The sequence below is a fragment of the Schistocerca nitens genome, chromosome 6, assembly GCF_023898315.1.
Source record: "Schistocerca nitens isolate TAMUIC-IGC-003100 chromosome 6, iqSchNite1.1, whole genome shotgun sequence".
NCBI lineage: Eukaryota > Metazoa > Arthropoda > Insecta > Orthoptera > Acrididae > Schistocerca > Schistocerca nitens.
The window spans coordinates 315,894,742-315,910,520 of NC_064619.1; the positions used below are offsets into that span (position 1 = coordinate 315,894,742).

Genomic DNA, 15,779 nt, shown 5'->3' on the forward strand with positions numbered 1-15,779 from the left:
GGTTAATTTTAACTGTATATATAGAGCTAGTACATATCAATTGTAACAACAAAAAATAAATTAATTTCTTTCTATACATTTTAGCCTGAAATATAATACATCATGTACAAAATCATATGAAATTTCTTTAGGAAAACAGCTGAGATAATATTAACTTATACAAGAGTGGAAAATATTTTTGGTATTGATTACTTCTGTTGAATAAAGGTAATGTTCAAGGAGGGTGGCCCTTTACAAAGTCTTGCAGGAGAACTTCTGTGAAGGCTGGAAGGTAGAAGATGAGGTACTGGTGGAAGTAAAGCTGTGCAGAGTGTCATGAGTTGTGTTTGGGTAGCTCAGTTGGTAGAACAGTTACCATGTAAGGCGAAGGTTCCAAATTCGAGTCCTGACCTGCCACACAGTTTTAATCTGCCAGGAAGTTTCATATCTGTGCACACTCTACTCCAAAGTAAAAAATTCGTTCTGCACAAGATTCACTTAATTTTAAAACACACTAATATCACAAGAATTGTTCTCTTTCCATTATAAATAGAGTAGGAGAATATTTAATGATAGCATAATAATGAGTACTCGTCTTTTCAGGCTGGATTTTTCAAACGAACCAAGAAAGAGGAACTGGACAAACTGAAAGAACAGTCACTGGTATGTTATTTTATCATTAGCCTCCTAATAAATATAAAAATAAACAACTTGAACAAAAACCTGTCTAAAAACTATGTTCCAAATTTTATTTTATGATTAACATAATGTACTCATTTAAAAAAATAAATGCCAAATAAATGTGTGCATACTTAGCCAAAAAACTAACTCATGAGCTGTACAAACAAAAATATATTGTTGAGCATGCTCACTGTCACTTATCTTTAGCAGGCAGACATACTTATATGGTATGTAATACAAATATCTATCAAAACTATGCAAACACTTATATTTCAAACCAGAGCATGTTGTTAAAGTGCATAATTACACCAAGTATTCATTTACTGTGAAAGTCAATCACCATTACAATGAAGAAAGTTAGTCTGCAGTATAACATACACCAAATGCAAATGTTCAGATGTAGGCAAGTAAAGACTGAAAACAAGAGTTCCTTTGAGAGTGCACACATGAAATAAGAGGTTTTTATGAATTGTAAGATGGCAGCCTTCATCTCTGTTGAACAGGTTGTTTGCCAGCTGAGCAGTTTGTCTGCCAGTTCTGTTTTCACAGCATCGTTGATCACAGAATACCATTAGGATGAGCTGTGACCAATCTCATAACTTTTACAAACTCCGTGGAACAGCTGGCAGAAATACAATGCTCAGCCACTACTGATCTGTTAGGTTGAAGAAGGGTGGTGTGTTGTTGGTGTCATATATATTGTTCTTGCGCAGTGCATGTTGTTTTTGCTATACAGATTTTACAACACTGGTAAGAAATTTCAGATTCCCACCATTCTTAAAAGCAGATCATCATTCACAGATCCTGTCAGAGCTGCTATCTTGGCAGCTGGGCAGACAATCACACTCACCCTATGCTTTTTCATGATTCTGGCTGTTTTTTGCAGAACCATTTCCCTTATAAGCAAAAAAGAGTCTAGACTTTACATCTCTTTCATCTTGCTCTTCCTTGGCTGATTTGCTGTTGTGACTGACAAATCTCTCTTAATCCGGTGTTCATATCCATTTTTTCTAAATACTGCCTTCAGTTGTACTGTAGGCTGTCAGTGTCAGATATTAAATTAGCCTGGTGAACCAATGTTTTAAATTTGCTCATGGTTTCCAAGGTATGATGGCAGCTGGACATCTCTGTGTGTAAATTGGTATGGATAGGCTTACAATACATGCAGTGTCCCAGAAACCCAAACTGGCACATCCAAGAATTGCAGACAGCCATTCTTATCTTGTTGCTTGGTGAACCTGGTATTTTTGTGAGTGGAGTTAAGAGTTCACAAAACTTCTTCAATTTATTTTTACTGTGGGGCCACACTATGAATGTATCATTGACATATTGCCAGAACACAATCAGTTTTAAAACTGCAGAGTTGAGTGCTTTCTCTTCAAAAACTCTGTACATAAATTAGTTGGAAGGAGTGATAAGGGGTTCCTTGTGCCAACATCATCATCTGTTCAAAGCACTGGTTATTAAATGAAAAGTTAAATGGATATTAACACATTCTGAAATAATGCTTTCATGTCTTCCTCAAAGTTGTTGATAATTACTGATAATTATCAACACTAGGTCCCGTTGTAAACAAGAAGATAACATCAAAGCTAACTAATAAATCACATCTGTTAAGTTTGAATTTTTTAATCTACTAATAAAATCCACTGACTTATGGATGCTGTGCTTACATTTCTTGATAAAAAGTCTAAACCTCAAGATTAAATATTAGGTCATTCAATAAGTGGGTGCACCTATGTTACTTACTGTTAGGCTAAAAGTCAACCCTATTCAGCTCTAAGTGTGTTTTATGATTTTCATTTAATTCTGTACCAAATATTTCTTTCTGGAAAATTTTGTCTGGGAGCCACAGAACTGTGCCCCTTCAATGTGTTGATAACTTTCTTGGGTAGAGATCTGGAGTTTAATAGAGAAGCAGCTTGTCTTTGAACACAGACAGTGGCACTCTTGTCAGTCATACTGTATATTGATTCTTCAAGAATGCTGTACATACTTTCAGTGTAGAGGGGTACTGGTAGCAAAACAGTGGTATTATCTTTGTATGCAGGAAGAACTACCATCTGGGAATCATTCTTGAGATTACAAAGTACAGTTCTGTCAGACAAGGATACATTACTTTTTGTGGATGGGATCTTGTTTCACATGTCATTTGCTCAGCAAAGTTTACCACATAGTTCTCTGATAGCTACTTCAATGCCTCCATAAAAGATGTTAACAACAAGGGCTTTAGTGTTGGAGCAAAATTTAAATTTCTTTCTAAAGAGTCATCATCAAATTGTCCAAATCCTTATTTGTTAAATTACAAGTATAACATTTAAAAGAATTTTCCCACTGTGACAGAGTAGTAGGGTGGTTAAACTTTGAAACTTGCCTTGAGTCTTGACAGGACCAGGCCAATAAGTATACTCATCAAAGGTTGGATTTGATCTTGGAAGCTCTGTATCACATACACCTCATTCAGTCATCATGTACTGTAGTTCCCATCAAGCAGGCAAATCTGAAGGAATGTGGAATGAGTCGAGACCCATGTCAACAAAAGATGGGTAATGTGAAGAACTAAAAGTAATGTTTGGCACAGTGTGAAGAAATACAAGGAATTTGTTACAGGCTACAAGCAATTGCCAAGGACTGAAATAAATCAGAATACTCTTCCAGTTCAGTGTAATTGGACTAACAAAATGTGAAGTTAGTAAAAGAATGAGTTAACAGCAGTACATGAAGTCTATGATGAGAGTAGATGCTTTATTAAATTTTACACAAATGCTGCCATGAGTTATAATAAAGTGGAGAAAAAAGAGAACAAGAAACTTCCTAACCATTTGTACTGCCAGTAGAATGAAAGGGATGGGCAAAATAAATCATTGAAAATTGTTAGGAATCAAGTTCACACTCTGCTGATTGTCCGATGATAAAGGGACTTCATACAAGGGGATTTAAAAAAAAAAAAAAAAAAAAAAAAAAAAAAAAAAAAAAAAAAAAAAAGCCATGGGCGGAGCTTGTGCAGTACACACTTCTGCTACTAGGCATGTATAGCACAGCTCATTGCCAGTTCAGTATCACCTGATCACCTATGTTGATGTCCTGGCTTGTTCTGTTCATCTGTAATAATTGTTTTTGCTACCACTGTTTTCTTCTTGTTTCGTAATTTATGATGGAAAGTTTAAGTGAACAATTTGCAGCTGTGAAATTTTGTTTTCTACTCAGTAAAAATACTGCTGAAACTATTTTAATGTTGAAAACAGGTTACCTAGATGATGCTATGGGAAAAACTCAAGTGTATGAGTGTTTTTCCTGATTTAAAAATGCTGACATGTCGCTTGATGACAAAACTCATTCTGAACCTCCATCGACTGCCCGAATCGATGAAAATATTGAAAAAATTTGAGAGCTTGTGCAATCAGACCATCAAGACAATTGATCAGGAGTCAGAGATTAGATTGGTTCAGACCCAATTTGTGGCAGGCCGAAGACTGGTTCTTCCACCACAACAAGGCACCTGTACACACAGTCATCTCGGTTAAGACAGTTTTTGGCTAAAAATGGCATGGTTCTGTTGCCCCACACATCTTACTCACCTGACCTGGCTCTGTGCGACTTTTTCTTATTTCCACGCATGAAAAGCTGCATGAAAGGGCACTGATGTTACAACATGAAAGAAGTAAAAAAAAATAAATAAATAAATAAATAAATAAAAATGAGGGAGGAGCCGTCAGCCATTTCTAAAGACCAATAATGTTTCAAAAAGTGGAAGTACCAGTGGGACAAATGTAGTAGTTGTAATGGAGAGTATTTTGAAACAGATAAGGTTGTTTTCTAAACAATTTTAAAATATATACCTTGTTGTTGTTGTTGTTGTTGTTGTCGTTGTGGTCTTCAGTCCAGAGACTTGTTTAATGCAGCTCTCCATTCTAGTCTATCCTGTGCAAGCTTCTTCCTCTCCCAGTACGTACTGCAGCTGACATCCTTCTGAATCTGCTTAGTGTATTCATCTCTTGGTCTCCCTCTACGATTTTTACCCTCCACACTGCCCTCCAATACTAAATTGGTGATCCCTTGATGCCTCAGAGCATGTCCTACCAACTGACCCCTTCTTCTAGTCAAGTTGTGCCACAAACTCCTGTTCTCCCAAATCCTATTCAATACCTCCTCATTAGTTATGTGACCTACCCATCTAATCTTCAGCATTCTTCTGTAGCACCACATTTCGAAAGCTTCTATTCTCTTCTTGCCCAAACTATTTATCGTCCATGTTTCACTTCCATACATGGCTACACTCCATACAAATACTTTCAGAAATGACTTCCTGACACTTAAATCTATACTCGATGTTCACAAACTTCTCTTCTTCAGAAATGCTTTCCTTGCCATTGCCAGTCTACATTTTATATGCTCTCTACTTCGACCATCATCAGTTATTTTGCTCCCCAAATAGCAAAACTCCTTTACTACTTTAAGTGTCTCATTTCCTAATCTAATTCCCTCAGCATCACCCGACTTAATTCGACTACATTCCATTATCCTCAGTTTGCTTTTGTTGATATTCATCTTATATCCTCCTTTCAAAACACTGTCTATTCCATTCAACTTCTCTTCCAAGTCCTTTGCTGTCTCTGACAGAATTACAATGTCATCGGCGAACCTTAAAGTTTTTATTTCTTCTCCATGGATTTTAATACCTGCTCCAAATTTTTCTTTTGTTTCCTTTACTGCTTGCTCAATATACAGATTGAACAACATCGGGGAGAGGCTACAACCATGTCTCACTCCCTTCCCAACCACTGCTTCCCTTTCATGGACCCGACTCTTATAACTGCCATCTGGTTTCTGTACAAATTGTAAATAGCCTCTTGCTCCCTGTATTTTACCCCTGCCACCTTTAGAATTTGAAAGAGAGTATTCCAGTCATCATTGTCAAAAGCTTTCTCTAAGTCTACAAATGCTAGGCTTGCCTTTCCTTAATCTATTTTCTAAGATAAGTCATAAGGTCAGTATTGCCTCATGTGTTCCCATATTTCTACGGAATCCAATCTGATCTTCCCCAAGATCGGCTTCTAGCAGTTTTTCCATTCATCTGTAAAGAATTTACGTTAGTATTTTGCAGCCGTGACTTATGAAACTGATAGTTTGGTAATTTTCACTTCTGGCAACATCTGCTTTCTTTGGGATTGGAATTATTATATTCTTCTTGAAGTCTGAGGGTATTTCGCCTGTCTCATACATTTTGCTCACCAGATGGTAGAGTTTTGTCAGAAGTTCTAATGGAATGTTGTCTACTCCTGATACCTTTTAAAAAATAATTGCAGCTTTTTTTGGGTATCCCCTTGTAATTACCATTTTTAAATGTTCAGTGAGATGTTGGAGTAATGAATCATCATCTAGATGCTGCTGATCTGTGCCTGTCTCACATATACTAATAACAAAATTGTAGAACCGTCATGTCTACCTGTTTGAACATGTTATTCTCCAAAACTACTAAATTAATTTCTTTGAGGTTTTCAAAGGTAACTTAAGCATAGCTTGGGGCAACATTCAGGTGTTATTTCATCAAAATTGGAACACAAAAAAGATATCATAATTTAAAGTTTTATCAAAAACAGTCTGCTCAGCTTGGTACTTCCAATGTTTAATCATCACAGTGTAGTACAGAAACAATCTATACATGATGCTTTTAGTTTTTTAGCACACAAAAGAACTAATAAATGGTGCTGTTAGTTTTTTTTAATTCGGTGATAGATCTATTTTTTACATCAGTGACAGAATTAAGTGCCACAGTCTTATCTTTGAGAATACAAACTAATAGTGAATTTACTTAGCTATGATGTATGGATTTACTGATTTTGGTTTATGTGTTGAACACTTAATGATACTGCTTTGCTTCTTTTGACAATTTTTATTTGTACTCATTACTAAGAAAAGCAAATTTACTAAGGTTGCTTAGTGATTTGGGTGCCTACTCATTGCATTTTGATTTCATTTTGTTTATGAACAAAATGCCTAGAAAACTGTCAAGGCTTTCTGAATATATGAGAATGGCTAAGAGATTGAGGATTATATGGTCTGAAGAATCCAATGAAGATCATGACTTGCTGCAGCTTGAGGACATGAGCCTTTAACTTGCTATTTGGAAACAACTTGCAAAAGCAAGGTGCTACATAACTCCGATTGATAGTGTCGCACATTACCTCATTCCTCAGAACCCTTTACTCACAGAGGCTTAAAGTTTCTTCTCTTCAACACAACACCATAGAAATGGAAATTTTGATGGGAAGTGGTACAGATGTGTGAGTTTTTATACCCCAAATTCCAAACAATTTACCATTTCACTATAAATGAGTACAATTCCTGGTGAGCTTATATTATACCGCAACCATAAACAAAGCAAAAGGCCAGATGCTGTGTGTTGCAGGTGTGGACCTTAGTGTCAAATGATTTTCACACAGCCAATTCTAAGTGGCTCTCTCCCATGTTAGTGAAGCAAACAAGCTCTTTGTTCATGTCCCCAGACATACTGCTTCAAACACTGAACACAAAGCCACTTTGTAAATAGAAAATAAATTCCAAGCACATAAGTCTCGGGCATAGCTATAAATAAATACTTGGACAAGGCTGGGTTCTCAGTAAGTTTGCAAATAGATTCCTTTCAAGTAAAATGATAATTAACTTTTACAGATTAGTTCAGATAAGTGTTGCTGAGTCTGGTAGTTGTAATAATGCCAAGACATTAAATACGCTGCATCAATAAAATAGATGATTCTGACCCACTGTTGTCCCATATCTACTGTCACAACAATCTGTTGTCATTGGAGCCCTTATATCTCCCTGATTAATATGGTAATGTAGAAATGTCTCCTGTGAGGGACACACTTAGAAATGGAACTACAAGAACTTATAGATCATCATCTCTTCTCAACCTGTTCACAGGTTATCTGCACTTTTCTGTCCTCTCCTGAAATTTCAGGCTTCTTGTAAGCTTTCCAGATAATAAGAAGATGTAGATGGAAAGAATACCATGCTATGTTATTTTTCCAAGCATGTTCTAATTAATCTATTCTATCTTGTCCCTTGTCCCTTGTCAATACACAGCAGTGGGTTTCACAAACCCTTACAGAATTTTAACTACTTCGTTTTTATCTGCTTTGTAGTAAAGTATTCCTTGTCTCCAGTCTTAGCTGGCACAGGTACACATCTGCAATCCAGGCAATAATACACCTGACAGTCTTACCAAGGCTTTTGTAGACTTTACATGTACCTCCAATTTAATCTATAAACTTGTCATAGCTCTGATTTTATCTATATGAATACTAATCATTTGCAAAAAAAGTCACACTACTGGCTACATCAGAAATAAATCAGCTACCTTCTGCATCATGTTTAGATTTCCATGTGCCATACTCTTTAAGTGATTCGAGATGACATATATTACTCTCTGTCTCAAGCTTCATCTCACTGACGATGAGTTTGTTGCAACTTCTCCTGGTAAACTATTCTGGTAGAAGGTAAAAATATGTTGAAACAATGGAAAATCTGCGATGGAACAGTAATATGATTTAAGATAGAAATGATAATTCCTGTTTTAAAAATATGTTCCACACATTTCCTCACAACCTTCTGTTCTTGCACTGTTGATAGTACTCTTTTATATCTACTGTGGCAGATTAATGTGTAAAAGCATTCATATCTTTCTTTAAAGCTCAGATTTCTTACATTGACATAATAACAGAAAAATGGCAACCAGTAATCCTTCACCATGTTGACATAATCATCAGATACTCTTCAGAATGAGTAAATACTTAGCAAACAAATTTCTGGATAAAAGAATTGCAACATCATAAAGAGATCAACACTGGACTATGTTGATGGGTCCAGAAACAAAAGAAAAGTAAAACTTGATATTGCTCTGCAGTTTATTATTGCCCCCTGTAGTTTCTCAGCCGTGTCGATTAAAACTGGGAAAATGCATTGATTGTAATAGTCTACATTTTCTTATCCACTGCACCCAACAAAGGATTTCATTTGAACTTATTTAGCATATGTTTTCTTGCTATCCTTTCAATATCTCTTCATCATTTCACTAAGTTTCATCAGTGCATCCTGTTAATTTGTCAGGTAGACTTCTCAACAAATTTGCATTTGTGAATTAGGATTCTGACTTTAGTTCCACATAAAACAATATATTTATGAATTCTGATTTATTTTAGTTTCCTACTGATTTTTATCGGACTGTCCTCATCTAGAATAAATATTTCACTCAGTGTCTAGAATGAATCTTTCACTCAGCAGCAAAGTGTACACAGTTTTGGAACTTTCTGGAAGATTAAAACCCAGGCCAGGATTCAAACCCAATACCTTATCTATTCTAGGCAATGCTCTTATGGAGTGAACTATTCAGGTACAACTCACAACATGCCCCCACAGGAGAAGAAGTGTACTGGTGGAAGTAAAACTGAGTCATGTCTGGATTGCCCAGTCAATAGGAGCATTGCCTGCAAAAAAAAATGAGGCTCTGGGTTGTCTAGGTCTGGCACACAGTTCCGGTCTGCCCCTATCTATTTTATGTATGTGACGATAAAACTGAAGTCATTTTTGCTGAAACTGTTCACAGTAGTTAATCGAGGTGCTTGATTATTTTTGTCGCTCGTCCCATGTATGGATAAAGGAGGAGGGTTGGTATAAAACAAAGTCATAAAACATGCCTTGAGCCTACCTGCAGGATTCAAAACCTTGGTTCTGACAATGAAATTAACTAACATAGATCTTATTTGCATGAAGGGAATGTAATGGCGGCCTAGACTGATGAGCCTACCCTAAGCACACCATAATGTCACAACTGTTATAGCAGAACTACATTGTCAGAAAATGTATACCAAAAGCCAACTGTCATCTATTATAAATCTGGGAGACATTTTAGCCAAAATAAAATGTGGTTGTATTCAAGCATTATTTGCAACTGGAGGAGTCAATTGAAGCCCATGTGTTTCCAAATGTGGATTTACACTAAGCTTTGGACTATGTGGAAAAACAGGTGACCACTGATGATCACATGTGGTGTGAAGGTGTAGATACTCAGAACAAACAGTATCTTGAGTAAGTCTTAAATGCCAAATTCAAACTCTGAGACGTTCCACACCCCACCTCTACCTAGCACTCATTCATATCTGGGTGAAAGCCATCTGCTTGTTTCTCAGAACTTAAAAATACTAAGAAGTGGTCTACTCCACAACTCTTCTTCTGTAGAATACACTTGAAGGTTGTTGACCATTGCTTCAAATTTCTGTTCTGCTTACTAACCTAATTTTAGACATTAAGCTCATAGACTTCATAATCTTGATTATATTGAGCTACACAGCTGATTATTGTTAATATTAAAAAAAAAAGCCACAACTGTATTGATACGCATTTATTGTGTCATGAATAGTTTCATTCAAAAGAACATTATCAGTTTACGCTGCCAACAGTGTCCCCATGTCCATGATATTGGCACTATTCTAAGGGGATTTCTTATGAAGATTGTTGGGAGTGTAACATGATGATGCTCTTTCTAATGAAATTAGTCATGATGTGATAAATGACTATGATAGTTTCTTACTAATACTATCATAGACTTCAGTCATTATCTGTTTGCATGGTTCATATCTAAGGTTTGCAGATACACTGCAGTTTGATGGAAGGTTCATGCAAGCATTTAAAAATAAATAAATAAAAAAGAATAGTGGCACAAGGAAATGAGACATTCATTTTCATTAACAGTTTCTTCAACAATGTTTCTGCACCTAAGTCACAGCTATCAAAACTCAGATCTATTCATCCTTCATTGCTCTTGTCTCCACCAAAACATCACTACTGCCACTTGTCCATGCGTAACTCTTGTTATTTATCTTGTGTGAACAGTTCCTGCAGAGAAACATTATGTGCTCTCTTCTTCCCTGCCCCACCAAAAAATTATGAATGCAACTTCCATTCACCAAGCACAAGGGTGAAAAGATCACTGCACATTAAATTATTTGATGACAGGTGGTGAAATATGGTACCTTATAGCCACCCCTTCAAACAGTGGAGCCAAATCTTAAATACAATTTGTTGTGTTTGTATGATCTACACGTTCTATACAAATTTGACTGATTTTAAAATGAGCAAGAAAATTTGATACTCAGTGACACAGCAGAAAATAATGTGTACAGCAATTTTTTGTTTGGTAAGTTGTAAGAATTCTTTAAATATAAAAGAGAGTTTCAAAACCTCTATGCTATCTGTTTATTTATTTTTTTCTTTTTCAGATCAGTTCAGATCAAATGAGTGAAAGCTGACAGAAAGGGGAAACGTGATGACAAATGTGATATGCAGACATCTGCAATCCTGTGTGATATACCAAAGACTGTATGATAACTTTATGGAGGCAACTAGCTGTAGCCAACATTAATGTGATCTCACTTTTTACTGTTAGAATTATATAATATTTTTATGGGTCATTACAAATGGCACTAAAAGTGTAACAGTGCTATAGATAATGATCCTATTTAATTGTCTTTCCATACAAGTGATCATGAGCAGCAAACTCAAAAGTATGCAGCATTCTCATTTCCATGTTTCAATGTTCATACACAAGAAACCTTTCATCAGTTACAAACATGAACCTGTAAATTCATTTCAGTATTCTCATTTTTAGGAAACACTAGACATGTTACTTTTATACTGGTCCATCATATGTCACATGATATACTACTTAAGTCATGCATTGTATTCTGTCATCAGTCTATAATTATCTGAGAGGAATCCGTTTGTTGATCCACATTTAGGAAACATCATCCTGTAAGACTTTCACAAATGGTCCATTAAAAAAAATCACGTCTTTGACTCTGTAACAAGAAATTTATCATGAAGTCATAATAATAACATTGACAGTGTCTGAATTACACTAAATTTCTCTGCAGTAGCTCAAAGTATTCCCTATAGTCTAATTGGCATATGTTCATTATTTTGAAAATTCATGTGCATTTTTCACCTTAGAACTAGCAACGTAGCCAATTGTACTGATAACAACGTCCTGTGTTGGTTTCCAGTGTCTTACAAACTGTTTCATCCTGTTACACTGGAAATTTTGTATTCTGAATTGAGGTGACAACTGTGCCACAGAATATTATTAATTGACTGCCTCTTTCTATAATGTAAATGAAATAATGTTGATTCTGAAATTGAGCATTTTTGTTAGATCATCATTATATTCTCAATTCAGTTTCAACTATAGTTTTAATCAGGATGGTAACTGATATCATTGTGAACAGTTTAATAAGGATTTGAAACACAATATGACATGTTATGTTATAGAATACTTTAATTTTCTAACAGGAATGAAAACTAAGTCAGAAATATGCTTCTTGGTACATAAAACTGGTTTTTAAACATTTCCTTCAGCACCATGAATTGCAATTTAACCAGTCACTTACATAAGTTATTAATAACCAATGGGTTTATAAGTAAATATTTTGACCACGTATGAGTTGCTGAACGATAGTAATCCATATCAAAGTATCACATCAGCATTAAGGAACTTTAGGCTCAAATTATGAACATAAAGTACAAATGTAACATAGAAAAATGTTATATATGTTTTGTTATGTTAAAGAACAATCATCAGAGTATTGTCATGGAATACTGGTAACTTGGATGCCCTTTGCATCCTTAAAGGACTATTCTTTTGTATGTCTGGTATGAATAATCACATATTAAAATGAGAAAGGGAAATCTTCAAAACTGTAAATATGTGTTGTGTAAATAGTAATGAAAAAGAAAAATGTGAATAATTGTTATTTATATTTTATTAAGTGTAGTTCATTCTGCAAATATTAGTGCTGAAAAACAGCTTTTTTATTTTATTACATAATAAAAAAGGAAAATGGATCTGTTTGACTATGGTCTTAAAGCTGCTGCCACATACAGAAGCCCCTGTCTCATCAGCATATCATTAAATGCAAACAGGATCTTTAGATCCCAGTCATATTATACCGTAGCTTTGGAAGATCATTTGAATGGAATGGATAGTGTCTCATACAACGATTTTAAGATGAACAACAACACAATTAAAACAAGTGTAATGGAGTGTAACAAAATCAAAGCAGGAGACGCTGACGAAAGTAGATTATACAATGAAAGTAGAAAATGAGTTTTGCTGATTGGACAGCAGAATAACTAACAATGGCATATGTAAAAATAATATAAAATGAAAACTGGTAACTGTGAGAATAGTGTTTCTGAAAAACAGACATTTGTCATTGTTAAAGTTAAATTCCAGTGTTAGCAAGTATTTGTCTGGAGCATAGCATTATATGGCAGTGAAATTTCAATAATAAGTATTAACAAACAAAGGAGAATACAAGCTTTTTTAATATGCTGTTATACAAGAATGCTGAAGATTACATGGGTAGATTGAGTAACTAATGAAGAGGTACTGAATCGAATAGAGAGAAGCCAGCATTATGGCACAATTTAATTAAAGAAGTGATAAGTTGGTGGTATTCATTCCATGCATCAAACAAATTAATTTGGCAATAGGGGGAATTGTTTATGGAGGAGAGGGGGTAAAAACTAGGAGACCAATGCTTCACTGTAGTAAGAAGGTTCAAGTGGATTTGGGTTTCAATACCTACGCACAGATGAAGGGGCTTGAATGAGACAGACTAGCTTGAAGAGCTATGGCAAACCAGTCCTTGGACTGATGACGAAAATAACAACAACAGCTGTTGGTGTGTATGTTCTGGAGAAGATTACAAGTTTGTAAGCTTGATTTCAATACTTGTAGTGTTGTTTGCATGCCCACCTACTACTCAACACCTACTTTATACAGTGAGTGGTTGCCTTTCCTTATACCATAGTTTTATATCCTCAGAAAAAGTTCATCCAGTTTTCAGAACTAATTGCAGAGCTACAAGTGCTCAACATCTTTCCAGTTTAACATACATATTATGGACTGAAGTTTGTGGTACAGGAAACATTGGGAGTGGTAAGTGGCTTGGGGTTGTGGAGACATAAATACTTATGAAGCTTAAAACATTTATTAATGACACAATCAAGTAAATCAGAGTGCATGAGCATAACAAAAAAACATAAGAAAATATTACTTGTGCTCAAATTCAACAAATACACATGAACTTAATATTTTACATATAATGCCTACCAGGCAAAATTCCTGGTCCTTAAAATAAATGTACAGGAGAGAACAAGGTAAATCAACAAGCCTACGACTGAGTAACTTTACAGACTGGAAGGAATGATAACGGAACTGGGTAGCTGTAGTCTGTAATCTTACCCTCTAACACATCAACATTAAATTTCACAATTTTGGTAAACATTTTTGGAATACAGTGATCAATTAATTGTTATATTTTGATTAAAGTTCAGTCTTGATCACGTTATGTCTGTTTTAATGAGTAACCGGTTTCGGTTTTTTCTATAAAACCATCATCAGACCCATTGGCTCCCTTGGGTTGGTAGGTGGAGCTCTCCTTGCTGCTGTGCAGTCAACTGATCGAAACCGGTTACTCATTAAAACAGACATAACGTGATCAAGACTGAACTTTAATCAAAATATAACATTAAATTTCTCTGTTTCTAAAAGTTTCAAAAGCTTCAAGAGGTGTAAGGTATACAAAAGAAAAACTTTTTTTTATATTCATTTTATCTTCTTGTTGTTGGCTGCAATTATTGCATCTAGGGGTACATTCTTAAGGCTGAATTTTTGATTTTATAGGTTCTTGTTGAACTGATTAAGTGATGGAATTCTTTCTGATGCTAAGAATATCTTCTTATTTTATCCCATTCCTTTATACCACACTGACGTCACAATCTCCATTTTCATAAAACCTTCAATTACATTGTTGCAGACAAAATTAAAAAAACACGTGCACTTCCATCACAGGCATGCCCACTACTACTAGCATTCTGAGATACTCACAATATTCTGAAGAGTTTACAAGGCAAAGAAGTTTACAAACGTTCTTGACAAAAGAAGAAATATCACCAAGATATAACATTATTTTATAAATGAATTCAGAAATAAGTTTAATAATTAGCATTAGATTGTGCAATTAATAATATGAATTTTAGATAAGCTAGATATTTTGTAATTTCAAATATTTATAAACAAAGAGTAATTTTAACTGTACGTACAGAGTACTAACAAATCAATTTCTTTTTATACATTTTAGACTGAAATATGGTACACTGTATACAAAATCAAATGAAATTCTTTCAGTGAAACAGCCAAGAGTGTTCACCTATACCAGATTCAGGATTAATCCTAGTATTGGCTACTTCTATATATATAAAAAAAGGGTATGTTAGAAAAGTGTGTCCCATTAGAAGTCGAGACAGCATAAGAAGATCCCTGACAGCTTGCAGCACTGCTGCCAGCTTTCAACTGTGAAGTGCAAATGATGGCAGGTGAAAAGAGCTGTAACAACAATGAGGCATTGCCATAGAGATGTTCACAAAATCATGAAACATGACAGGTTGAGGCAGGTGAGCAAAGCTGCTTCATTGCAGCTGTCAGGGATCAAGTTATGCTTATTCAGCTATAGGCACAAGTTCAAGATACAATTCAGAAATAAAATACAAATGAGAAATGACACAAAAACACCAAAAGCTACATTAATTCTGCCAACCAACTAATGGGAGCACAAAACAGACAACTTAAACCGCATAGAAAGAGGTGAGATCGACAGGTCCAGCAAAATCAAACGCTAAGCCAACTGATTAGACATAAGATCACACATTTAAACACAACAATAATACAATAACATATCCCCAATGGTGCCATTCGCATAAATCTCCAACAACTGACAGCCTCCATAGCTGACTGGTCAGTGTGGTTGACTACCATGCGGGGGACACAGATTTGATTCCTCACATGACTGGGGTTTTTATCCATCTAGGGGCTGAGTGTTGTGTTGTCCTCATAATTATTTCATCTTCATTGTTGGGTAAGTCACCAAAGTGGAAAGAACAACAATGGAATAAGGAAGCTAGGCACAAGTTCAGGATACAATTCACAAATTAAATACAAACAAGAACTAACACAATTATACCTAATGCTAATTTTAATTCTGCCAAACACCTATAGGCAG

The 15,779-nt window shown here is 35.3% G+C and overlaps 1 protein-coding gene across 2 annotated transcripts in view; it reads left to right on the top strand.

Moving 5' to 3' along the window:
• The window catches only part of LOC126262537 (integrin alpha-PS4-like), a 200,876-nt gene extending 188,454 nt beyond the window's left edge, over positions 1 to 12,422 (top strand). For both annotated transcript variants that reach the window (XM_049959216.1, XM_049959215.1), the window contains exons 23-24: positions 583 to 642; positions 10,938 to 12,422. In XM_049959216.1, coding sequence (XP_049815173.1) covers positions 583 to 642; positions 10,938 to 10,967 — 90 coding nt within the window. In that variant the 3' untranslated portion in view covers positions 10,968 to 12,422. The remainder of the gene's footprint in view (positions 1 to 582; positions 643 to 10,937) is intronic.
• Positions 12,423 to 15,779: the final 3,357 nt, after the last annotated feature.